At 40.8% G+C, this 25247-nt stretch overlaps 3 protein-coding genes across 3 annotated transcripts; 2 read left to right on the forward strand and 1 right to left on the reverse strand.

The window, feature by feature from the left end:
• Positions 1–1849: 1849 nt before the first annotated feature.
• Positions 1850–11919, forward strand: LOC129772509 (protein sister of odd and bowel-like). Its single transcript, XM_055776212.1, has 3 exons — positions 1850–2357; positions 2450–3427; positions 10835–11919. Exons 1-3 carry the CDS (start codon positions 2223–2225, stop codon positions 11771–11773), a joined length of 2052 nt encoding a protein of 683 aa, XP_055632187.1. The 5' UTR covers positions 1850–2222; the 3' UTR covers positions 11774–11919.
• A 286-nt stretch (positions 11920–12205) lies between these two features.
• Positions 12206–22380, forward strand: LOC129775190 (zinc finger protein 148-like). The gene is made up of 2 exons (XM_055779573.1): positions 12206–12348; positions 12411–22380. The coding sequence occupies exons 1-2, from the start codon at positions 12332–12334 to the stop codon at positions 13399–13401; spliced, it is 1008 nt and encodes a 335-aa protein (XP_055635548.1). The 5' UTR covers positions 12206–12331; the 3' UTR covers positions 13402–22380.
• Positions 22381–22526: 146 nt separating this feature from the next.
• On the reverse strand, positions 22527–24602 carry LOC129775179 (CLIP domain-containing serine protease B15-like). The gene is made up of 2 exons (XM_055779564.1): positions 24262–24602; positions 22527–24158 (listed from the first exon to the last, which is right to left on the reverse strand). Exons 1-2 carry the CDS (start codon positions 24503–24505, stop codon positions 22666–22668), a joined length of 1737 nt encoding a protein of 578 aa, XP_055635539.1. The 5' UTR covers positions 24506–24602; the 3' UTR covers positions 22527–22665.
• Between the last annotated feature and the right edge of the window lie 645 nt (positions 24603–25247).

A 25247-nucleotide genomic window follows, 5' to 3' on the forward strand; every position in this document is an offset into this window, starting at 1 on the left:
GGTCCAATGTAACATTTTCGTCAACTCGAGAAAAACAAAGTTGAAGACCCAAACATTATTCCGCGAATTGTCTTAAAAGCTTCCGATCTTTATCACTACTTTCACCACTAGCAGTCAAGAATAACTCTGAAAAACCAATCATAACTGTTGTTCCGTGATTTAAGATTAAAGTTGAAGACTAGGAGCGAAAAATGTTACATTGGACGTTTTGTCTGCCCGCATTTGCCCATTGGACATATTACGTTGCACGAAAAAAATTTGAAACTAACTTCTAAGCAACAATCCAAATAAAAGCATTTCATTCTAAAGGCGAATTATTATTGTTATCACTCGTCGGATTGCATTGAAATTGGTAACAACAGCTGTACGAAAAAAAAACTCAAACAACCGAAGTACGACTTCGTATTGTTTTGACTGCTTTGTTACTTCGGACGTTTCGGGCGTCGGAGGAAAGAGGCGTCTGAAGTAACAGCCGGGCGCTTCAAATCCGATTCTGTACATTGGATATTTTTTGCATCGGCGATAAAAAGATGAAGAAGATAGATACGTGAACAATTGTTTTTGTAATGCATTCAATGATTGAAAACTAATAGCGTGCATCCATTAACTCGATTTGTTTACATTTGTTACATAGGACCTTTTCAAAAGTTACGCGAGAATTATTCGTTCGCTTCGATTATTGGTTGCACAGTTTTCGTTCATTTAATAATCGATTTTTGTAGAAAATATTCGATTAATCGAACGATTAGCGGACATCACTACTTCAGAGCCCTATGGTATCTTTGCGACATGTGGTGTGAAGGTTGAATTGCATTGTCTTTCGAAAACACGTCAGTGCAGAAGCACGCGTATATCATGGTTCCATTAATTCTCGAAGGCTATCCACATCAAAGGTATTCGAAGGGCGTATTGTAGGGTTTTTGAGATAGCTGTGCATAGATCCACAGTTCTTTTGACCATTGGAAAAAAAGGTTAAACAATATATGCCGCAGTACAAGCGACCTTCTATTGTCATCATTCGTTCGTATTCAAATGCGTTTCGAGGGGAAAAAAACCTTCGATTTCTCTCTCACGTTTTGTGTTTTGTTCAACAATAAACAGCGAAGAGACCTTCCAAGTGGTGATGGTCAGCCTTCACCGAATCGAAAGGCAACAGCTCCAAGGTGCAAAACAAGAGCCGGTTGAAAAAGCGCCAAATATCCTTCAATTACGTCATTCACGCTCGGTTACTTGACTGCCGGATCGAGCACCCAAATACGCTTCTCTCTCGCGCGCATACACACACACATGTATGTTCTCTCTCCGCCGTTGGACCTAAACACCGAAGAGAAAGCAAAACCTCAAGCCGCGAGAGGTCATCGACCTGATATAGCTGCTAGCTAGGCTATATCGTGCTCCCGATGTCGTTGTCGTCGTTGTTGTTGTCGTCTTCGTAGGTCTCAGTTGCATTGTCTCGCTCCGCTATATCGCAAAAATCATGCCTCTCATTTCCATCCAATCATGTTGTACGACTGCCGCTGCTAGCTAGTGACTGGCGTATATACTTCACTAATCGCCAATTTCGAATGTGCAGCTGATTCACCTCTTTCTCTCGAGCCGCGCATAGCTATTCATTTTATACATACACACTCCAAACACCACCGCCACCGCCGCCAGTAACCTTCTTCGGCGTTTTCAACATCCTTCCCTCCACTCAGGGGCACGTTCCCTTCGGTGTTCTTCTCATCCATAAGCCGCCGCGCCGTGGGACAAACCACTAGCATAAGGAGGGAGTGGTGAATAAATTTGACATTTATTTGTTATTGACCTCGCGCCGTACAAACGTGGTGTTTGTGCAAATTTCGTCCGAGAGCGCGAGCGGTGTGTTTGTGTTGGAAGAAATTGCAAGGTCTGTCTATCTGAGAGCAGCACACACAATGTGTGCTGCTTGCTGCTGCTGCTGCTACTGAGTCGCGGGAATGGGAGAATGAGTGAAAGATAGGTATCTGTCTTCGTGGAAGCAATTTTAGTTCAACGGGAGCGAAAATTTGCACGCAGAAATTGTGCCTCTGGTAGGAAATTGGTCAAATTGCAACGGAAATCCAGCGATTCCGGTGCCTGTAGTGCCGCGAGGTTTGTCAATTTGGTCGTCCGGTTGGTAGTTCTCGGGCGCCTGCAAGTGATCGTCACCAATGTGAGAAGAAACCTCGCTCGTATGTATTGCTAAAGGAAAAAAAAAGAAAATGGAACAAGCAGACGTTGAAAGTCGTTGTCGACTGTGCTTCTCTGTGGAGGATCTTTCGTACTCCCTCTTCCCGCCCGAAGAGGAGCCCCGTCGGGAGGTGATCGAAATGATACTGGAGTGCACCTCGATACGGGTAGGTATATCGAGTAGGCCTTGACTGACTCGTGCTTCGCGATGTTATGGCGCATTAACTTTACGCGTGTTGTTTTGTTTTGCTTTCGTTAGATAACCTTGGAGGAAGACTACCCCTCGAAAGTATGCGAGAAATGCTTGGAGACGTTAGACAAGTTTTACCAATATCGACAGCGATGTCAACAAAATGATAGAATATTGAAATCTCAGCGAGGCTCGACATCTTCATCCTCATCGTCATCCACTAACGCCAAGCCTACTCAGGAACAACAACAGTTGGTTCAGGTGAAACAGGAACCGGAACATTATGAGGAACAAGTGTCATACCCTGCGGTGATAGCACCAGAACTAGAGCAGCGTGCTCAACCGATCAAGCAAGAAGATCCAGGAGGCTCATCTATTCTGAGAAGCATTTTACTGCAAAATCGAGAGCCTGAAAGGGCACCACTAGCAGCACAAGAACCTGAGCAAAAAAATTTTGCTTCACCTCAGCAGCAGCAACAACAACAACAAGGTGGAGGATATGATGATGATAAACAACATCATGAGGGCGGCAGTGAGCCCGCTCCGGCTTCGCTTCTACAGCAGATGCTTCTCCAGCAATCTTCTGTGCGAGATTCTCAATCACCAGCGCAGGCTGGACCTAGCAACCCTAACGCGTCTCCCTCGCTTCTGAAACGAATGCTCATGGAGGGGGGAGGCCGACAGTCTCCCCTCGAAGGACCGAGCACAATGAATCACAAACGTGAGTCGTCCCCACATGAACTCAACCACAACAAATCACATTCCGAAACGCCACTGACCTCGCAGCTGCGGGCGATTCTAATGCAGCATCGGGCAGCGGCTGCAGCCATCGTCGCCACTACTCCGGGCGCCAGCAGCGGGTCGATGGAGCAGATAAGTGCGGCAGCTGCTGCCGCTGCAGTCGCAATAAGTGCGACAAATCTGGAGAAACAGGAAGTGAGCTACTTTAAAAGTTTGTTCCGTCGCGATTCCGACAGTGATAGTGAAGCGGGTGGCAGCCGGGAGGTGCTTTTCAATATGCTACAAGAGCTGAGGGCGAGGAGTACGGTGAGTTTGCTTCCAGGTTCCTTCTTTGTTTTCCATGCGACTGAGTGGGAATGAACCGCTGAACTCATCCTGGGGACCGTCGGTTTTGAATTGTATGCTGCTTGAAATTAATTCATGGAAAATGTTGGGATCTCTTTGGAATACCCGCAACGCTGTGAGAATATCCATGAAATATGACAATACAAATGTTTTTTGAATCAATTCCTGATCCTCGAATGGAATTTTAACCGTACCCATCGTATCTTCTGAACATTGCTCTCTCTGATTACTGGTTGTTTCAAAAAGTGCCTTACTTTATGGCAGGTCAGAGCTTTGATTCACCTGTTCCTCCATTTGTTCTGGAATAAAAATGTTTTCAAGTCCAAAGAACGGTCCAAACTTATTTTTTCGGCAAGCACTATGACACAGGTAAGACTACGGGCCTGATTCTCGAATACACTTCACGGTGGAAACGAACTAAACGGCACGCCATTGAACTACGTTTTACGAGTTAGTGAAGTGTCGAAGATAATAATGAGTTTTCAGGCAGAATGAGCACTTTTCAAATAAAAAAATCATTATTGAAAATTAACTTCTTCGTATCAAACTGGTATTTAATGTGAGGGGAAAACTTTGTTGTCTTTATGCGATATAATAATCTCATACAAAAATTTCATCTGAAGATAATTTGATATTATAATGATAAGTTTAGTGGGAAACTAATCTCGTATCCAGATGTCGACACTGTACCGTTGTCATCACGGATACGTTTCATTCCGTTTCCACCTTGAAGTGTATTCGAGAATCAGGCCGGAAGTCTAACCGGAAGATGTAGGGGATAAAAAGATAATCTAGGCACTGAACATGCAGGAAAAAATGAAAGATTCCGAACGCTTATAACTCGAACATTTCTTAAAAGATCGCTAAAATGTTCACATCAATGGATAGGAAATATTTCCACGCATCTATCACAATGAATAACATTTTATTTTTCTTGTCTCGTTTTGATTGGTCCAATTTGTGCTCCTCAAATGGGTCCGACCAAAAGGAGCAACCAGAGTAACAGCGGCATATAATTTGGATACAAGCAATGAATCATATTGTAAGCCGCTCTTGTTGTGAATCGGCAACGGTGACAGCGGGTAAAGAGTTTAATTTGATGTAGCGCTCATACGGGGAGGGCGGTCCGTCCCGGTTGTCACCCTTAGGGAGGTGGCACCCATGACCATGATTAGTTTTTTATATTGAAAAAAATCGTGATTTTGAATGAAGGTAACCAGTTATTATTTATGGTATTATTTAACAATGCAAGTCACTATGGAAAAGAATATTTCTTACTTTTCACGTGGAACTATGTCTTTCATTTCAGTACTGGGATGTTTGTTCAATGTCTCGGAAACGAGGCGATTGCGTTCGGAGTACAAGGTTTTCGTTAGTATTTCTTTCCCGAATGAACAAAATGGTATGAATGTAACTTTATTTGAAAGATAAAAGGTATACGAGGGATGTTTTTTTTTTATTTAGTGGCCACGAAAAATGTTTCAACAGTTCAGAACAGCTCAGAAAGCAAACTATTCAAATCATTATAAATATACAGCCATTCCATGCCAAACCGATATAGTGGTTCTCAGATTTTCGTGAAAAGTGGTAGGTTTATTCTTTATCACAAAACATTAGACTCGTATTTTTTTATTTTTTCAATAGGGTGACCATTTCCAGTTTAGGGTTGTCCGAAAAATGTTTTCCTCTTTTTTCCAAAAATGACTTTTTTCAAAAATAAATTCATAACTTTTGAACTGCTAGACCGATTTATTTTTAGACTATCGGTTAACTTTGAAAAATCATAACTCAAAAACAATAAAACGCCTCTCTGGTTTCGACGAATGTTATGTGGAAAACAGCTTTTCAGCTTTCCAGAAAAAATATAAAAAATATAGCGCCCTTGGTCCCGATACTATGAAATCAACAAAAAACGAATACAATCAATAATAACAAGAACAGAATTCGAAGTTACAGCAGCTACAGCATTTTTTTCAAATAAGACCAGGTGATTGGCATCAATTTGATATGTCGATCATCTGAATCGGTCTAGTAGTTCAAAAGTTATGAGTTTTTGAAAAAAGCCATTTTTGGAAAATTTGAAAAAGTTGATTATATGATATTTCTGGTACACGGAGCATTGAACCCATTTTGATGATTTGAGTGTCAAAAAGAGACCTGCTCTCAGTTTATTTATTTTATATTTTCTTGTCAACACGTCTCGTCTCGTCCGACTGTTCAAACTGTTCATAGGACAGATAGACAATCTCAGAATAAAAGGTATATTATTTCACATTTGTAACATGGATGAGGAATGATCGAAGGTATTTTTTTCTGATTTCCATATTATCCCGAATATCCTTATTTTATTTTCTATTTTGGTGGAACTCAAACCCACCGTGAAGAATATAATCTGATAGTTATATTTGATTTCACCCCAATCCGCGCGCAACATAGCCTTAACGCTACGAAATAAGCAGTAATGACTACCGGGTTCAAACCATTCATCTTAACTCGTCAACTACGTATGAAACGATCACTATTACTAATGCGCCGCCTTGCGTAAAAATAACGTTTTAGGTTCAATTTTTCTGCTGAACGAACCGATGAAAACGATTGAAAATACACACTACCGCTCTTCAGTGTTTGTTCCTGGTTGTCATCGTTTCCCTTTCTGTTTCTCTTTCTATTCCTGACGTCATTAAAATTTGAGAGAGGGCACGAGACCGCGAAAGTATACAGCACCAAACACCCCGAGCGAGCATGACGTGAATAAAAAAATCGAGCAAATTCATTCATGATTTCTATGGATGTGCTGGTATTCTTTCGTTGAGGTGTGGTTTTAATTCGAGCGTTCTTATCGAATTTGTTCATTCGACAACTTGAACCCGATACATATAGTACACGTTTGTCTGCTTACGTTTCAAAACCTCCGCTGCATTGGTCGGTCATGTGAATGTAATAGCTGCGTACTTTGGTCTTAATGCTGACAAAATTGTGGCCCTGAGCTATGATGGCGCTACTGTAATGTCCGGCGGAATTAGACGGTCGATTTGCGGTCGAGATCTGACCAGAAATGGTTATTCGCAATTATGATGATGACTGTGGAAAAAGATTTCTTTTATGAGATAATGCAGATGCCTTTATTTTATGAGGAAATCATTGATAAGTTTGCGCTCATAGTTGACCGTAGGATTGTTATTGATTGATTGTGTTATACAGGCAAACTTGTTTTTGTGCGGGTGATAGGTACCGCACAAAAAAATCGTGTTCGCTAAACAATTTGAAAAAAAAAATTTCGTTATGTGGTGGATAGGAACCGCTTAAAAAAGTTTCCTTAAGAAAATAACCCAAATCCTAATGAATCCATTCGTGATCAACATTCGATTACCTTTTTTCACTTTCATAAGCGGCCTACTCACTTGCGCAGATCATAAAATCAACTTTTTGCTCCTGTCAATAAGCTCTTACTGACACCTTCAAACAAACAAAACAAAACATGAGAATGGGAATTAGCTGACACAGTCCCTATGCAGAGCGATAAAATACATATCAAAGATAGAAAAAAATGACCGATGACTTCATTTTTTTCAAATACCGCACAAAAAAAGTCGCACAAAAAAAAATCGCATAAAAACCGCACAAAAACTAGTTTTACTGTAAACTAGAGGCGAATGAACTGAAAAGTTTAAAACCTCTATAATTCATCACGTTCGTTCGTTTACTGTAACGATAAATGTTGAGAGATAAAAATGTTAGAATCTGTCATCGCAATACTGTTGTTTCAATGTTGCAAATGAAATTGAACAGGTAGCTCAGTTGATCACGCGTCGCCTCTGCTTCAACAACAGAAAGGTTGGAGTCCCATTCACAGCATATCAACCGTTCCAATCATGTCAGGATCAAATGAAGGAGTTCCGGTTTTGTTGAGGAAGCAAAATAAAGAATCCGTGCGTGGGCTTGTAGATAACTCTTTGTATCCATGAGGACAACATGATTTTGCTGAGAATCTACAATGTGTAACATTTTTGAGAACGGTTTAATCTGTTTACTCGTTTTTCACAGTTCCGACTGATCACTGAGATATGTTTCTGAGCCACACAGTTGTTATGTTAGAAAGACAAACTTGATGGACTGTTCATTATAATGCCACTGGAGTATTGCGCGGCTCAAATACTGGATCAAGTGCACGGTTCCTACTACCAGCAGTTTATGATTTAATACTTCTTTTTTATCCGTACTTCTGGTGCGTTTTACTACATGAAGAAGATCTGGCGCAGAATATTTGCAAATCAAAGGACCGTCTCGGAGTAACGCTGTGATCATACTCAATGCTCTGGTAATTTTCCTTGCTGTTGAAAGGATTAGTCTAGTCGAAATGGCCATTCAAAAGTTTTTTTTTAAATCCAACGATTAAACATTTGCTAATGAAATGGGAATGGGAATGTTGCAGTGCATTGATCATTTTCATCGGGAATTACAAGAACGATCAAAATCGTCAAAGCATAAATTGAATTCGAAGCTGTGGAGCTGTTTGAAGCTTAATTAAAAATTTTACGATGGGGCAGGCATCCATTGAGCCGCTAACAAGAGAGCGAAAGAAAATTAGCGGGAAGCGCTCGTACAATATCAGCGTCGGTCTCAACTCCCGAAGATATTTATTCGAAACCATGTCGATAGTCTGTAATTCGACTATAAAGTAGTCACATTTTAACATAAAAAAAAACCATAAGACCAACTCATTAAAATTCTGTTATTTCTTGTTCGTCCTATCTATTGTTATAATAAATACGATGGATTCTAGAGTGATATCTGAATAATATGGTAATATATATAAACTGATTTTTGTTTGCTTGGGAAGGGCCTGTGTAACTTTAGACGGTTTTTTGAACTTTTTGGTGGTTGGGGTCTTTTAGATCGATCAAGTTTCAAGTTTTACGAATCCGTGCATGTTTTACGAATTGAAAGTGGCTTCAAAGTGTTTCAGTTACTATAGCTATAGTTGCCACCAACACGATTGATTTCAGATTTTTTGTTATCGTTCTGCGAATTATGCTGCATAGTATAATTTGTGAATGTTTTGTTTGGGAATGATGTTTTTGGGAGCGTTAGGGATGTAATTTTGCTAATATGTACAGAAAAACTATTCGGATATTCGATAAGTTATTTAAATTGACAGCCCATGGTGTAATCCTACTAAAGTTTGTTAATGCCACATGGAAATCTGTTATCATTTACGCTTTACAACGATTGAGCGCGAAGTTTTAAATGGTAATTCGCATCTGAATCAGTTCTCAATGGATGAATGAATGAATTTTTTGAAAGATTGCTGAGTTTTTCTCGTTAGTTTTTAGGTATATTAGTATAAGTATGAAATTATTATAAATATAAAATTCAACTATTTCGAACGTGAAGAACCGATGGGTTCGAGTGGCTTTGTAAAAGTCACTGAAGATATTTGATACACGATTCATTTTGTTTTCGTTAGAATAATACACGAGATTGTTCACGACCATTCCATATAAAAGTAGAATAGAATCTGATGCTTATGGATTTTATCACGGAACACCTAGTCGAATGAGCAAATGTGCGCGAATATTCCTCCGCTCCGGTGCATTCTCAAGCAAACAATTTTTCATGACTATTCCGTGCGAAAGCAGAATAGAAACTGATGCTCTTGGATTGCACCACAGAACATCGAATCGAATGTGTGCGAATATTCTTCCGTTCGGGCGCATACACAAGCAAACAATTTTACAAGAACACTCCATGCGAAAGCAACATAGAAACTGAGAGAGGTTGGCGTCGATATCATGCATCATGCTACAACCGTAGTCAAATCGCGACTGAAATGATATTTGAAGTGATTGCTATATTTATAGTGATTTTGATAGTATGTTTCAAAGTAGTTTTTCAGCTATTGAATTTTTTTTTGGATCAATAAGTAACAATCATATTAATCTTGGACATTTTATCCGGTACAGAAATGAAAGACGTAGTCGTACGTCAATACAGCTGCTAATTGTTGTTAGATCAATAAAAATAATAGCAAAATGTTCTTTGAATGCTCATAACGTATCGTTTTGAACTCTCTTCATCCATCACTGAAAGACATTCACCCTTATTCCGGAACACGATCGGGTTTGAAATTAGCACGATGTTGCATTCTGTAACCCGAACGATATCGACTTGTAAAATCCATCCAAGATTCAAACCCATTCGCAAAAGTGGCTTTATTGCCTTGAAGCGAAACAAAGTTGTGCGTAATAGTGATTTTATATTATTGATAAAGTTTTAGCATAAATACTTCAGAATTTATAAAAAAATAGTTTAATAACAAGTCATACTTTTCATTCATATTTCAACAATTTTAAATTGCATTTGGGCATGTTAATTTGATAGTGAGTAAATAGCTTCACAAATACGGATGAATCATTTTGACATTTGTTTGGTTCAAGACAATGCTGCCACTTTTGCATATGTCGAATGAGTTTGAATCTCGGATGGATTTTAGAATGCCGAAGTCGATCTCGATCGGTTTGTGAAATTTCCAAACTCGTTCGGGTTCCGGAATAGAGGTGATTATAAGGGCAGATCAAATTGTTGAAATTATAATTAGAGACCATTATAAGGCACAAGTTTTGTTCAAGATTATTTTGATGCACCGTCGAAGATGACGAGAAGAACCGTCAGATTGATTTACTCGAGAGGCGATCGTACGCTTGCTACATCTGCAACACCGACCAGACCAACTTGCAGCAAATTATTGGTGAGGAGTTTATTTGAAACACGAAAATTAATTTTAATTTCGAAAATTTTCCTCTTACGACTATACAGGTTGGAGTTGGTCTATTCCTGCAAGCTGTCGAACACAATGCTGAAGGAAAGCATTGTCAATGAAAAGGATTGTGCGGTGTTGAAAAATAATTGTAATATGGAATGGAGTGATTCTTGCTGGTATTGTCATTACTGATAATTTCAATGCTCATGATCGTGATCATGATTTTAATGCTCAATGATGATCAGAGGAATCCAAAATAGTCCGTTTCCATGATCTTCTAGAATAGTGATCTGCAGTCGGTTCTAATTATTTTAATACATGTATCGATGATTATTGAAGAACATGCTTACTTGGTAAAAAGCGTAAAAGGTATTTTATTGTCAGGTCCGGTGCAAGTTTGATTCACAAATTCTGGAAGGAATTGTGATTGTGCTATAGACTATCAATGAATTCATTGGACATCATTCGTCAAACATTTTTGTCTACGTCTTCGGAGTAGCAAATCAGATTCTGATGAGCTGACTCGAATGAGAATTATCCTGCTCAGAGTTTGAATTGTATCGCATTCCACTTACAAACTAAAAATTATTCATTTTTTCTCCCCGCAGCAAACCAGCGAAGAGGCGGAGGATTCGGAGGAGTGTGCCTTTGACTATCGAGTTCCCAGCGTGCGGCGACGCAGTTCCGAGTCAACCGATTCGCGCAAACGCTTCAAGAACGAATTCAACTGTATTCTGTGCGGGCGAGTTTTCCTCAAGCGATCCAAGCTGGTCATCCACATGCGAACCCACGTTATACCGGCTTCGGCGGTGGTGTCGGTTCCATCCACATCGGCACCAGCTTCGACCGTACTAACTCCTTCGACGCCCGTTGCGATTCCCTCGACATCGCGAGCCAATTCTATGTCCTCGGTTCCGACGACGTCCGTAGCGCCAAATCTGACGCCAATCCCGTCCACGTCGTCGCGGATTGGTAGTGCTGTACAAGCAGCTAGCAACACAGCGGCTGCCGCTGCCACCGCTGCAGCGATAACCGCCAGCACTAGTCCTGTAAAAATCGAGGCTGCAGCTGCTGCAGCGGCTTCGAACAGTGCTGTGGTGCCGGGCACTGTTCCACAACCAATACCCGGCACTAGCAACAGTGCCACCGTCGCTGGCACCGTCGAAGATGACGAGGAGAACCGTCAGATTGATTTACTCGAGAAGCGATCGTACGCTTGCTACATCTGCAACACCGACCAGACCAACTTGCAGCAGCTCAGGGAACACCTATCGCACGCACACCAGGATCGTATTCGATCCCGGGGACGGGCCCGAGAGCGAACGAAGGCGATGATCTACTGCAAGTACTGTAACCGCCAATTTCGCAGCCAATTCGCCTACGGAGAGCACATGCGGATACACACCGGCGAGCGGCCGTTCACTTGCAATTTCTGCAACAAGCGGTTCCCCCGGCGCTACCAGCTGCTCGGTCATCTGTTCAGTGCCCACAAACAGGAGTGGGCCACGAGCGACTCCAGGGGGAAATTTTGCAGGAGACCACACTGATCGGGGGAGCAGCTTCCTATACGTGTGTGTATTTGTTGAAAGCCGTCTTCTGTTTTAATTTTTATTTTTTGATACATTTATAACGAATGCAAATTATACCTTTTATCATCTGTTGAGACGTATAGTATATACAATTTTATATCGAAGCAGCGGTGCGCGGGAAATTGTTTGTGCCGAAATGTCCCCAATCTCACAATGCCATCAAAAGGAGAAAAATTGCAAAATTTGTCCATAAATAAATTAATGTTGTTATTTTAATTGTCTATAATATGGTTGTTTTTTTTCGAAGAGCATATTTTTTTCATCCTAGCTTCCACGAAAAGCCACCGCGCTTAGGATATTCACCACCGTCGTCGTGGTGGTGAATATTTCAGTGTTTTTGACAAACCGAAAAGAAAAACACTGCGCACCAGCTGTCAAAACATTCAGGATTCGCTTGTAAACAGAAATATGTGATTGTGCGTTGGGGGAGCAGCCACATATCACACAACGCATAAATGAAAGTGTCAGCCGAAGGTAAAAAAAAAATACAACCACTAGCGGAGTATTGTTTGTGCAATGGAGAATGGTGAATTGTAAGTGTCCTAGCGAAAAAAAATAGTGTGTTTCTCTAATGGTTTGTTCCCTCCAACCGTAGCACCCTGGAGTTCTTTTGTAGACTGTGCGCTTCGGAGGGGGTGGTAATACATCCGCTATTTCCTCCTGGGGATGATGACCCGAAGGACGAGTTGGTACGGATGATCGATGTGCTTACCTCGGTGACGCTCACACGGACACAAGACACCGGTGCAGTAATATGTGACAAGTGTTTACAGATGTTGGATTTGTTTTGCCAGTTCAGAGAGGAATGTCTGCGACAGGATGTGATGATCCGAACCCGGCGAGTGTTGGAGAAAGAACAACGAGAAGCACAACAGCGGTTAGCAGCACAGCAACTTTCCGTTGCGGATGAGGTGGTTGAAATTAAGGAGGAAGAACCAGAGGAGCCACCGACCATTGTGATAGACGATTGCAAGGAGGAGGAGCAAGATGACGACGAGGAACCGTCCCAGTCAACGCAATCAGTACATGAATCTAGTCTCGTAGCCAATAGTAGTTGTTTTCAGCCACCGGCGGAGATCTCCCTTTACTCACAGTCATCTGCGATTAGCAATTTGTCGATATCGGTGCAGGTGAACCAGATATCGCTGGGTGACAGTGAACCTAATGTGGCGCATATGGCGCCTCCCTTAGACGAAACATCCGTAGCCAGCGCAGAGTCACGTGCTCGGTCAGCCTTCCGGAAGGGGAAGCTCGATCCGAACAAACCGCCACCCGATTGCGAGCTTTGCCAAGAGAGCTTCGCGACGCATTACGATTACGAGCAGCACATGGATAATGTGCACGCGTGGGACCGCGGATCGCGATGCTCGCTGGCTTGCGATCCCTGCCAGATGCGGTTCACCAAATCGTACAACCTGAAGAGGCACATGTACGAGGTACACGGCGAGCTGGCACCCGGCCTCACGGTGACGGCATGCGAGTTCTGCGGACTGAAGTTTCTCCGAGGGTACACGCTCAATCGACACGTTGCCAAGATGCACAGCAAGCGGAAAGCGAAAAAAATGATGGTCATTAAGAGTAAGTGAGGACTGCGGGAACAGTGCAGGGCGGGGTTGAATGAGTGGCCATATTTGTGTGTAGGTTAGGGCGAAGGAAAGCGGGAGGACCAAAACATACTCAGATATTGATATTGCGAGACGGTGAGTGGAGCTGTGGGACTGTGATGCAATTTTTTTCGATTTAGATTGATTTCAATCACACGCGAAACAGGTTTTTTTTAATACTAGGGATAAAGCTCATATGAGAATATGTTGTTAGAGACGAATGAACTCTCAGAGTTTAAAGTCTCTCTAATTCATTACCGATTACCGAGAATATGTTTCCTGGAAAGACGTGCTTATGAATTGTAGCTTATGATATTGGGAAAAATGTATGCATTTTAAAGCTTGAATTGGAAACGTGGGACGAAAAATTGATTCACTACGACAATCCAAAACGCTAACGATCGTATGTCAAGTCCGGCCAAATAGAAACGTCAATTCCGAAGCCGGATATCCACGGTGCCAAAGTAATGCTCTGTATTTGGTTCGAGTTAACAAGGGTTCACCCGGCTTGTAGCCCCAACCTTGCCCCTTCCGGCTACCATTTGTTTCAATCGATGCAGGATGCTTTGAGTGGAATATGCTTTACTTCAGAACATAAAAAAATTGGATGGAATAATCCTTGGCCTCAGAAGATGAATACTTCTGACGCGACAGAATCCGTAAATTATCAGATGGAGGGGAAAAATAAGCGTCTAGCGATGGCCAATACTGTGAATAATGTATTAAGGGGGTAGTGCACTATGAACACCATAAAAAGTATGTGATTTTTACGATTTTCTTCAACGAGAAATAAATTACTATGATTAATCTGATATCATAGTTTTATTATGTAGGGTAAGGGTGGTAAAGACGGACACCCTAAGTAAAAGTTGATTTTTTTTCGTGAAATTCACAAAAAATATATAGCTATTTCACTACAAATTGATAGTCTAGGTCTCTTTTTATAATGAAACTTGTCTTTGAGGCAGAAATTTTGAAAAACTAATGTGTCCGACATCTTTGAAAAAATAAGATTGAGTCGGGAAAGAGGGACACTAACTGAAAATTCAAGTTTATGTACTCGATAAGTTTTGGAGGTCTTCAAATATGATCTAACAAAAATCTAGACAGCTAGACATAAATCACCTAGAAGGGCTTGTAATTTTTTCATGTCTAAAATAGCTTCCAGCATTCGGAATGATCAATTCGGATTACGTTTTTAAAACCGCTCTGCTTATTCGTCCATGATATCTGGTTGCTCTTGCAAACGTAGTTAGTGGGCATCTGTTAATAAAAGAAGGAGGAGATAATAATTTTTTTCTCAAAACAAAACAAAACGACTTGATTAGTATTTTATTCTCGTCAATATTTCTGGAGTAGAAATGAGAAAACTTCACCGCTGATTCGATAAACTGGAAGAGAAGTGATGGTAGAATATTCACGGAACGAAAACTACCCCAAAAAATTACTCGATAATAATGAAAGCCTCACTTTCTGCACACGAAAATTTATGTCGAGCTGCTCTTCGTAGATTACTTTTTTGTTTTTATTTACAATTTTAACATAAAGCTAGCTAGGGGTATACAGTAAGTGTCAAAGGTATTGATACACTGTATTGCAAGTTTATCCATCATTAAAACTTAAAATAAAAATGTAATTTACCCATTATACAGGGGTAAGGGGTGTCCGTCTTTCCCGACTTTCCCCTATATATTACTTAACAAACGAAAAAAAGGTGACAATTGGACTGTCCCATGAATAGCCGCAACCGGTTTCTTGAACCCTTGCAGTCAAAACCTTGTAAACTGGTGGGAGTTCTACAAGTTTTTCCAGTAGACCGATTTCCTACGTAATCGTAACCGTAACGTAACTTTTTTTTACGTAATCTTGGATATATTTCCTGTCATAGCACTTAGAATTTTTTCAAAATATTGATTTTTGATGAAATGGCGACATTTGTCGTAAAAAAATTGCGTTTATGCCTAAAATATCGAGACAAAAATATTCACCAAAATTTCATTTTCAAAAATATCAAAAAATTATACGAGGTTGTGTCCAAGATACGACCGCATTGTTGACGTAGAACTAAGCTGTTTTTTTTTTATATAAGTCGCTTGTTTATATATTCGGATATTATTCTATAATGCTTTGGCGCACAATCTTAATGTCTGCTTCGCCATAACGTCAGTTTAATGCATTGATGCATCCTCAAAGGCACCAACGAAGCCCTTTTGATGACGGAAAACAAACAATATTAACTGCTTGGAAAAAGACTGAATTATGCCACACAGCTTGTACCCTGCTGTAACACCCATCGATGAGAATTCGCTGATGATTTTGTCAAGAGCGACCGCCTTCATCACCAGCGGGGGGAGCTTGATTTGGTTGCTGCCTGGGTAACGGCGTTTACATTTTCGAGCGACGCGCCGAAATCGCCTACTTCGCTGTTGATCGATGCGGTGTCACACTCGCGAAGGCTCGGTTCAGTGTGAGCGCTTTTCACTGCACCAACATCGCGTGCATCATTAGATGACGATGCCTCGAAATTTTATTGTCCCTGGCAATGCGTTCGTTTTTTGCAGGGCTCGAGCCTGCCTTCTTCTTTTTCTTGCTCATCACACACTACGCGAAGTGTCCAATTTATGACGCGGAAAGAAAAACACACGATACGAATAACGCCAAAAACGAATTGAAAAAACCACACGACGATATCCAAGTTGGATTACCACTGGTGGGGTCCAATCTTAGATCGAAGCGCAGCGAAAGCAAAGTGAACTGGATTGCTCAACAGTCCGATGCCGAATGAAAGTTTGCTTTAGCGAGATCCACTGTTTATACTCTAGGCAAGTATTCCCCTTCATTCTTCTACTTTTTCTTTGTTCACGGAGACTTTAAATCTTACGACTTCCCCTCCGTTGGTCGTCGATAAGTTGCTCGTTGTTGACATCTCTGTTCGGGAAAGCACACAAATGGACAGAACAAATGTATGGAAAAATGGAAACGCTCACATTTTTCATGAATTTTAACCATTTACAAACCAGGGAATTCTAATGTATAGCATATTAAACAAATCTTACGGAATTTCCGATTCGTTTAGTATGTAAATCGTCAAAATCCGTTCACGGCAAAAATAGTTATTAACGTTAACTTTATTTCATAAAAACGTGACCTGTTTTCTGATTTGGCACCCTTAATGAAAGACGTAGTTCTACGTCAAAAAATCCTACTTACATTGACAGGAAATTTAGTGGAGAATCTGGGAAAAAATAATTCATCAAAATCGGATGGACCGTTCCGGAGGTGGAACTCCCACCATATTGAAAAACATGGTTTCGAGCAGGACCCGAGTTCTTCGAAGGTGAAAAATGAAGACCGGCTCTACTCTCAGTAGCTTCGTCTCGACTAGAACTGCTTCGGCAGTCGCCGTGAACAAAAAATGACTTGACTAGTAAATGAATTGACTAGCGTTGACTAGCGAGGATGACTGGTGAACTAGTCCACTGGGTTATTTTAACTGACGCGATTGATGAATACAAATTTGCCTCTTCATTCAACTGACTTCAATCCACACTTCCATTTCCCCCTGAGACTAATTTTATACCCGCGTACGCAATCTTATTTTTACGTCCACATAAAGAGGAACGAGAACTTGATTCCTGATGCAAAAAGTCACAGGAGGGTTGTGTCCGAGACACGACCGCATAGTTGACGTAGGATTCCATCAGGCTATCTGTTGATTTTGGATATGTTTGAAGAATTACATCGTTAAACTCTTTGATAATGATTTGGTGACCAAACGACCCGTTCTCGAGCTGGAACACACCTTGGTTTTTATATATGAAAATCGAAATAAATCGTTTCATATATCAAGTAATTTTCAACACAACTGCTACAATATATTTTACACTTACACTTGTGATAAATTTTTCACAATACACGATCAGTCATTGATATGCAATTCCACGAAGCAACATTTCGGTGAGAGCAAAAGCTCCCCCTACTATCATGTATTTGCAAAGCCGATTTCTCCCAGGCAGCTTGGTTTTGATGTCTCTGTTAGGGACCCGCCACACGTGTTGTAAATTTCGACCAATCAGATGTGGTTATTCCCGTTAGGATAGAGGTTGAAATTTTTCAATAGTTCGATAGTTAGTTTCATGACATATATTATTATCTTCAATATAAAACATTGTTTTGAAGTGGCGAAATCGATTGAATCGAATTTCATCAATCCATCATGAAATGACTGAGAAATATGCGTTTGAAATTGGACAATTTTCACGATGTGCTCGATTTTCGATTTTCAATTGATACCCCAACATGTTCCCGAAAGACGTAATCCTACGTCAAAAAGTGGTTACCCCATCAATGGACGATTTATTGTCCACCCATCGTGAACTCAAACCAACGAACTTAGACATTTATCAGGTGTTCTATAAAGGTCCTCGCGTTAGTATTAGTAAAAAGCGAGCAAAATAGCGCACACACACTGCACACTATTTTATACGTGTGACTAATTTTCGTGTAGCATGCATAATGATACATGGGAGAGAGAGAGGAACGAATTTGTTTTAGGGGAAGTCACTTGAAATGATATAGTCGAGACCGTAGAGGGGGATAGCGACTAAACGCCCGACTGACTGTTTAGTCGTTTTGGTGGAGAAACTGCGTGAAGAAGCCAAAAGTCATTTCAGACTGAATACGGATATAGTCAGTCAGATAGTCAGCTGACTATCCTCAGTTGACTATGACTATGCCGAGCCCTGGGGTGACATTGCGCATTTCGAAACGAGTGATTTATGTTCGTTTCGACCATTTTGACATGCCTTTGACCAGCTTTGTTTACGAACCCAAAAATTTTACATTTCTCTACGAGACAAATTTTGCTCTAAATCTAGTACACCGAACATATGAACTTGAAAAAGATACATAATACTAAAACCAACTCGATTTGAGTTCGAATTTTCTCGAAACGAGTTACTCGTTTCGAAATGCGCGATGCCACCTCTGGTTTCGAGAAAAACGCGTTTTAAATATTTGATACATTTACTTATTTTACATCGTGCCTTCAGTCTGCAATCCCTGGACCCTAAAAATGTCCTACAACACTTAGAAGGTGATCTTCCTGTCGCTTTTTTGTTGCCAAAATGGGACTTGCAGGCTTCTCTAGCTGCTTCTGACATCCGCATCTCTGCTCGTTCGGCTCGTTCCTCATCGGTTCGATTATAAATCACTCTTGTATCTGCTTGGAATAATCATGGCGAAAAGAATGCAGCAGGCAATCGTGAGATTGCACGATGAATCATTTCACACTCCTCCTTAATTCGGGACTTATAGTGAACATAACAAAACAAAGATTGGAAAACAACATTCAATGAATGAATACTCCTTTGGAAAGCTCGCACGAAACAAAATAACGAGTGCGTCAAAATAGACTGAATCTGCGTGTATGTATTTTCCCTTATACTCTTTTCCTTGTCAGCATTTAAGTGCACATGAATCCACCTTCCCGCTCACCAATAACTTGCGTTAATATGGTCTTTTGCGTTGGCTTAGATCGTTTCATTCTAGACACAAAAAAAAAAGTCATTACAATAGTGCACAGGAAACAAATCGATTTCAACTATCTACCTATATTTAACTGCCGCGATCGAGGCTCAATGATTGCTATTTGAGTGAAAAACGGATGATTTTACAGAGACACTCGCTGGTTCAAGCAAAAGTTTCTAATTTGATTCTATCAACATCTAACGTCATTCCGAGAGGCAAATGAGGGAATGCTAAAATTTCTGAGAATAGATAAGCGGAATCGAGACAGTATTTTTCCGTTCTAATCGAGAATGAACTTTGCGAAGAGGATAGGTGAATGTTTTCTGTCTCAAATAAAGTGAGGCATAAACGGAGAATAGAAGGGTGAGTTTTATCTGTGAATGAGTGTTGTTGAACGAATTTCGATGTGATTATGCCCATACCTGATGGTAGCACTTCGGTCCATTAATTGGCTTATAACTACGGAACGGAGCATCGGGCAAACATGGGACAAAAACTACAGTAAAGAAGACATTCCATAGAACATTTTAAGCCAGAATTATGTTTTGACGTAGAACTACGTTTTTCAGGAAGGGTGCCAAATCAGAAAATAGGTCACGTTTTTATGAAATAAAGTTATCGTTAATAACTATTTTCATTGTGAACTTATTCTCATGATTTGCATACCAATCGAATCGGAAATTCTCTAAGATTTGTTTGATATGCTATACATTACAATTCGCTAATCTCTAAACGGTGTAAATTCATGAAAACTGGAAGAACTTCCTTTTTTTCCCGTACATTTGTTCTGCCGATTTGTGTGCTAACCCTACCCGTATTTCGAATGCTTATAACTCGAACATTTCTTAACAGATCGCAAAGGATGTTTACATCGATTGATAGGAAATATTTCTACGCGTCTATCACAATTAATAAAATATTATTTTTCATGAGATGAACAATTGAATAACTGTAAAATGTAAAGCGCTATATAAACGCCCTAACTGTCAAGTTTTGATTGACTCGATTTATGGTTTCCCCAACACACACTTCTAAATCGATGTAACTGTAGAAATTCGCTCTGCAAATATACATGCAAGTCGGGGGTAACTTTTGGTGTTGAGTACTTTTGTACTCGTTTGTCGTTGTGCAGACCGGAATATGTTTCCCTAAAACGTACTTTTAAGCTGAGAAGCCTGGTAAAATCGTCATTTCAGATACTAGAGGTGAATGAACTTTCGCGGTTCGAGAACTACGTAAACATGAGATGTGCGATAATTTCAGTGGGAAATGTAAAATACAATGATGGTTTGACAATTCTTCCGTTCACATATTTTAGGAGTCCTAGGCATCATATCAAACGTTATAGCACGTTCATTAAATTTATTTGTAACTATTACAAAAATTTCGATGAATTCTAAAATAATATTCGAAGTGGTAAACAAGTTGATTGTATAATATAATTGCGTAGTTCTACGTCAAAAATATGCGGTCGTGTCCTAGATACAACCCCTTACATTTTTTATTTTGTTAAGATTCCATAGTGTACTACTCCTTTAATTCATTCTATCATTTAAATATGTTGTGTTTTTGATTTTTTTCAAATATAAATGTGTTTTTCATGCAAAAAAACAGAACGATTCAAGTTGAACACCCAATATAATAGTTAAATTGTATGTATTGTTTCAGAAGTAGTAGAATATGCATAAGACTAAAGCTCGGTATAGAGTAAAGAGTTTTGGCACTATATAGTTTTGGCTGCTGCCAATTAGAGCACCAACGTAATTCAAAAGAATTTCGAATCAATCAGATTTCAACGTTCTCAGTCCTTGTCGGCTCAGACGGATTCTATGCATGTGATAAAATCAAATAGTTGCCAATTCCACTAGTATGTCATGAAATTCCCGCTGTCAGTTGCCATTTGAAGCAACATTTTTTAATTCGAATCCGCCCGTCTGTAGAAGAACTCCAGAAGTGTTCACAACCATTGAATACATCCCCGGAGTCAAGAATAAGTGTTAACGCGAATCAAACAAAATTTAGACGAGTAAATCAGAATTTTTGAAGCCTGAAGATTTTCTTCGGGAATTCGATTAAAATAATTCGATTTTAACCTATAATTGGACATATCAACAAACACAACACAATGTGAAAAACAAGTTAAAACAGGAAAATTATTGAAAAACTACAAATATCCATTAGAAATGTGTGCAAAATACATAATCTAGTAAAATGAACTCAACGTTCGTAGACTTTGATGAGGAATACAAGCAAGAAGAACATTTAGAAGAGCTTTTTGAAGATCTACTATCGGCCAACATTCATTCGAGCTGTTCTAGTGCATTAGTACAAATCACCCTCAGCAAAACCAACAATAAACCCGTTGAAAATGAGGTTCAGTAAAATACAAGATTATTTTGATTGGAAAATGGTTGAAAACACTCCTAAAAAATTTATCGTGTTGTAGAAACTTGCACAAACGATATTTACAAAAAATGTTCAATTAGCTAGATGTCAATCAATTGTGATGGCTCTAAGGGTGCTCATACACTGTTTGACCGAAGCCAAATATTTGACTCTTTTTGACAGATAAAATTTGGTCAACGTGTACTGATCAAATATATTCTACACAAAACACGACAAGCAAATATTCAATTATTGGATGCCTAAAATATTTTTTCAGTTTGTTCTTCGAACCTGTCGGTTACCTTGGATATTTCAGTTGATTTTTTTTCCATGTTCGGTGTTTGATATTGTTTACTACTGTTTAAAATTGAAGAGTGGCAAACAAAATAGTGTTTGTACAAATATCAAATCAAACCTTATCTGTCAAAAAATATCAAATATTTGATCTCCGGGCAAACAGTGTACGGCCACCTTAAGTCTTTCTATTAATATTTGTTTCTTGCTCAAACACCTCCTCTACTCGCGCGTACGGTCTCACAGACCGAAAATCAGTAATTTTGTTTTGAGGAGGCTCAATTCAATGACTGTTAAAATTGAATGAAGTTAAAGAAAACATATTTTCTGGAGTTTTATTTTATTCAATTATATTTTTTCTTTAAATAATGCCTAAAAATACACAATAGCTATATTACAGAGCCATGCCGGGTGTTCGGGTTCGATTCCCGTTCTGGCCGGGGGATTTTTCGTCAAAGAAATTTCCTTCGACTGGCACTGTGGTCATGCGTATTCTAGAGCTTGCCCCTCGGAATACATTCAAGGCGTGTTATTTGGCTTAAGAAATCTCAACTAAGTATTAATAAATGACGCTAGTTAATGACGGCAAAAGTTCCACAGGGAACGTTAACGCCATTCAAGAAGAAGAAGAAGAAGAATTACAGAGACACGCACGGCCTGTGAGACCGTGCGCGGGTATACGAGTTTTTTTTGGGCGCGAGTACAGGATGGTTAATTGAGGCCATTTAGCTATCAAGAAAAAGTCAATATAAAGTATAGACACTAACAAACCCAGTGAAAACCGACGCAAAGCCGCATCTTTCCAGAACCATACTACTCACCGTCGAATCGTCGCATTCCAGAGAGTCAGCAGAAAAAAAGGAAACAAAAATTGTGTCATTCAGAGAAAGAGAAAACGGTTTGAAAGTGGTGTATTTATTTCTAATCAGTATTAAGTTTACTACACACGTGTATAATCTCACCTATCGATAAAACAAATCATAGCATTTAATGGAATAAAATAAGAGAGATAAAAAAACAATCTGTCCCCGTTTTTGCTCACTCCTGCAAATTGTCCAATATCCACTCCAAGTAGGTGCCTATGTTAGTGTACACATCGGGATAGTTCAGGTGACACTTGTTGGGACCGAGGGTGAGTATTCCATGGAGCACGTACCGCGGGCTAGCGTCCACCGTTTGGACGGATTGCAGGGGCGCAGCGGCTCTGTCGAACACACAGGTACCACTCGCCGGCACCGGGTCCCGCTCGACACAAATCTGGCGGAAAGTCTTCTCCAGCCGGACACGATTCGCGTTGTACAGACGCTGACAGGCCACGGATTCAACGACGTTCACCTGGGAGCGCTGCATGGTTGTCTGACTGTTGCTTCCCTTCCAGCCGGTTCTCGTGAAGGTGGGCGGCTTGTGGCTCCGAAGCGCTTTGGAGAGTGGCAGACAGACGGGTCGTACATTCTCCGGGGTGATGTCCGCGCGCCTTCGAAGTCGAATCAGTGCGATATCGTTGGCGTAACGTGGTTTGTTGTATTGCTGGTGAACGGTGATGGTTTCGATGGGTAACGTTTGGATGGGATCAGCACATACCACGGTCCCGTCAAGTTGATCACAGTCCTGGTCAGTGGAAGTATCATAATCACCCAATCGGATCGAGGTTGGTTTGTAGTTTTTGGTGTTGTAAACACACTGGGCAGCTGTCACTAGATAACGATCGCTGATCAGAATCGCATGACAGAGGGTTTTGGTCTCAGTTCCACCTTGCTTGGTGTATTCTATCAAGCCTACCCATGGATACGTAAGAAACACTGGTTTCTCTGTTTCCTTGTGGAACGGATAAGTATTGGTCCCACAGATATCCTGTTTGAGAAGTTTCAATTTTGGGTGCACATCGGATCGAGCAGGAGCCTCAACGAATGATGCGTTCAACTGGTGAGCAATCCAGTCGACGTATCGAGCAACATCGGTGAACACGACGTATTCCTGCGGATCGCATGCACCGGTACTCTCAACAACGGGCGAGAACGATACAATTCCTCGCACAAACCAGTGCTCACCGATCAAAAAGAACATTCCTCCTCCGCTGTCACCATTGCAGGCATTGACACCGTTACGCCGTCCCGCGCAGTACATATTGTTGGTAAGGGTTCGCGCAAATATCTCCCTATTACTTTCCAAACATATCTGATTATCAACCACTGGAAGCTGTGCTTCGTTCAATACCTCCGAGAAGCCGGAGGTTGCCGTCGCCCCAAACCCAACGATCGTACCTTCCCGCTCTCGGATCAACAGCCGATCTTCGCCTCTGTTCCACAGACACACGGGTTGAATGTAATCCGTGAACTGGATATCGGTTGCCAGTTTGATAAGCGCAATGTCGTGGTCTACGGCACCGCTCTGGTAGCGTTTGTCCACCAGAATCCGACTCGCTGCATGCTCCGCCGCACGATCGTCCGCCACTAGCAGTTGGTTTCGACCCACCTGTATCGAGAGCTTTTCGCTGGGGATGATGCCATTCGACAAGCGAACGCAGTGAGCCGCTGAAAGATTTAATTGTTTGATAAAAAAAATATAATCTGGCAACAGTGTCTGGGTTTCATTAATTAGCAGGCGTAACCAACCAATCGTTTCACAAATTCTCACCTGTGAGTATAGTATTCTTATCAATGATCGTTCCACCGCACTTGTACTCAAACACAGAATCCACACGATGGAAGATCGCCGTGTGCCACGGCCAGTTGCCTGCCTTTGCTTCCTTGCCCTTGACAATCAAATTGGTGTACATGTGCTTCCGCTGGCCACAATCTGCAGGAAGGCCACTAGCGAGGACCTGCGACGATGCCAGGGCCAGCAGAACAGCCTGTAACAACCGATAGTATTGGGTCATTTCGAACTATCAGTGACCATTAGTCTCTCTTGGTCAGCAACAAAGAATCACACTTGATTAACTCGAACGCCTGGAGCAGACTGAAGAACCAGTCCAGACGAATGCTAAGAGAGAGAGAGCTGGGGGAATCCCTCTGTTTATGTCTTTAAACGGAACTGTGTCTGTCGATGGGGAGAAAAGAGAAGCATTGGAGAACCCGCGTTTGCTGTTTCGTGTGTTTATTATTATTACGAACAGTATGAGTGTGAGTAGCACTGATTAGAGATTTTCGCGTTTACAGCAGATCAAATCGATTCCCCCTGATCATCGATCATTGGTTTCATCGAACCAGTTGGCTCGGAATGGTTTGAACAGCGTCAGTCTAATCTATTGATAACATGCAAGTTCACAAGGTAGAATGTATGAGAGAGATGTGTATCATAACTACATCCAAAACCCTTTTTTATGAAGGATATAAACTGTAAAACCCACAGTCAAGAGCCATGAACCATAATACTATTCATGGTAGTGTATAAGATTGCGTATTGCATATGTAGGATGCTGTTATTAGATTTCTCTTTCTCAAGACTGCGATTGGATGATTTTTTATTGTTATTATTTCAATTGTGAACGCAAAAACTAAGAGATAATCACTTGAGCATCCTGAGTCTTTACCCATTGAACCATCCTCAGAGATGAACAGTGATTGGATGGAACCTAGGATTAATTATGGCATTCCATACAGTGTGATCGAATCTGCTCG

Source organism: Toxorhynchites rutilus, chromosome 1 (assembly GCF_029784135.1).
Source record: "Toxorhynchites rutilus septentrionalis strain SRP chromosome 1, ASM2978413v1, whole genome shotgun sequence".
Classification (NCBI taxonomy): domain Eukaryota; kingdom Metazoa; phylum Arthropoda; class Insecta; order Diptera; family Culicidae; genus Toxorhynchites; species Toxorhynchites rutilus.

Coding starts and splice junctions, on each gene's coding strand:
- LOC129775179 (XM_055779564.1), bottom strand. CDS start 24,505: ATGACCCAATACTATCGGTTGTTACAGGCTGTTCTGCTGGCCCTGGCA. Junction 24,159..24,261: donor TAAGAATACTATACTCACAG/GTGAGAATTTGT, acceptor TAAATCTTTCAG/CGGCTCACTGCGTTCGCTTG.
- LOC129772509 (XM_055776212.1), top strand. CDS start 2,223: ATGGAACAAGCAGACGTTGAAAGTCGTTGTCGACTGTGCTTCTCTGTG. Junction 2,358..2,449: donor TGGAGTGCACCTCGATACGG/GTAGGTATATCG, acceptor TGCTTTCGTTAG/ATAACCTTGGAGGAAGACTA. Junction 3,428..10,834: donor AGCTGAGGGCGAGGAGTACG/GTGAGTTTGCTT, acceptor TTCTCCCCGCAG/CAAACCAGCGAAGAGGCGGA.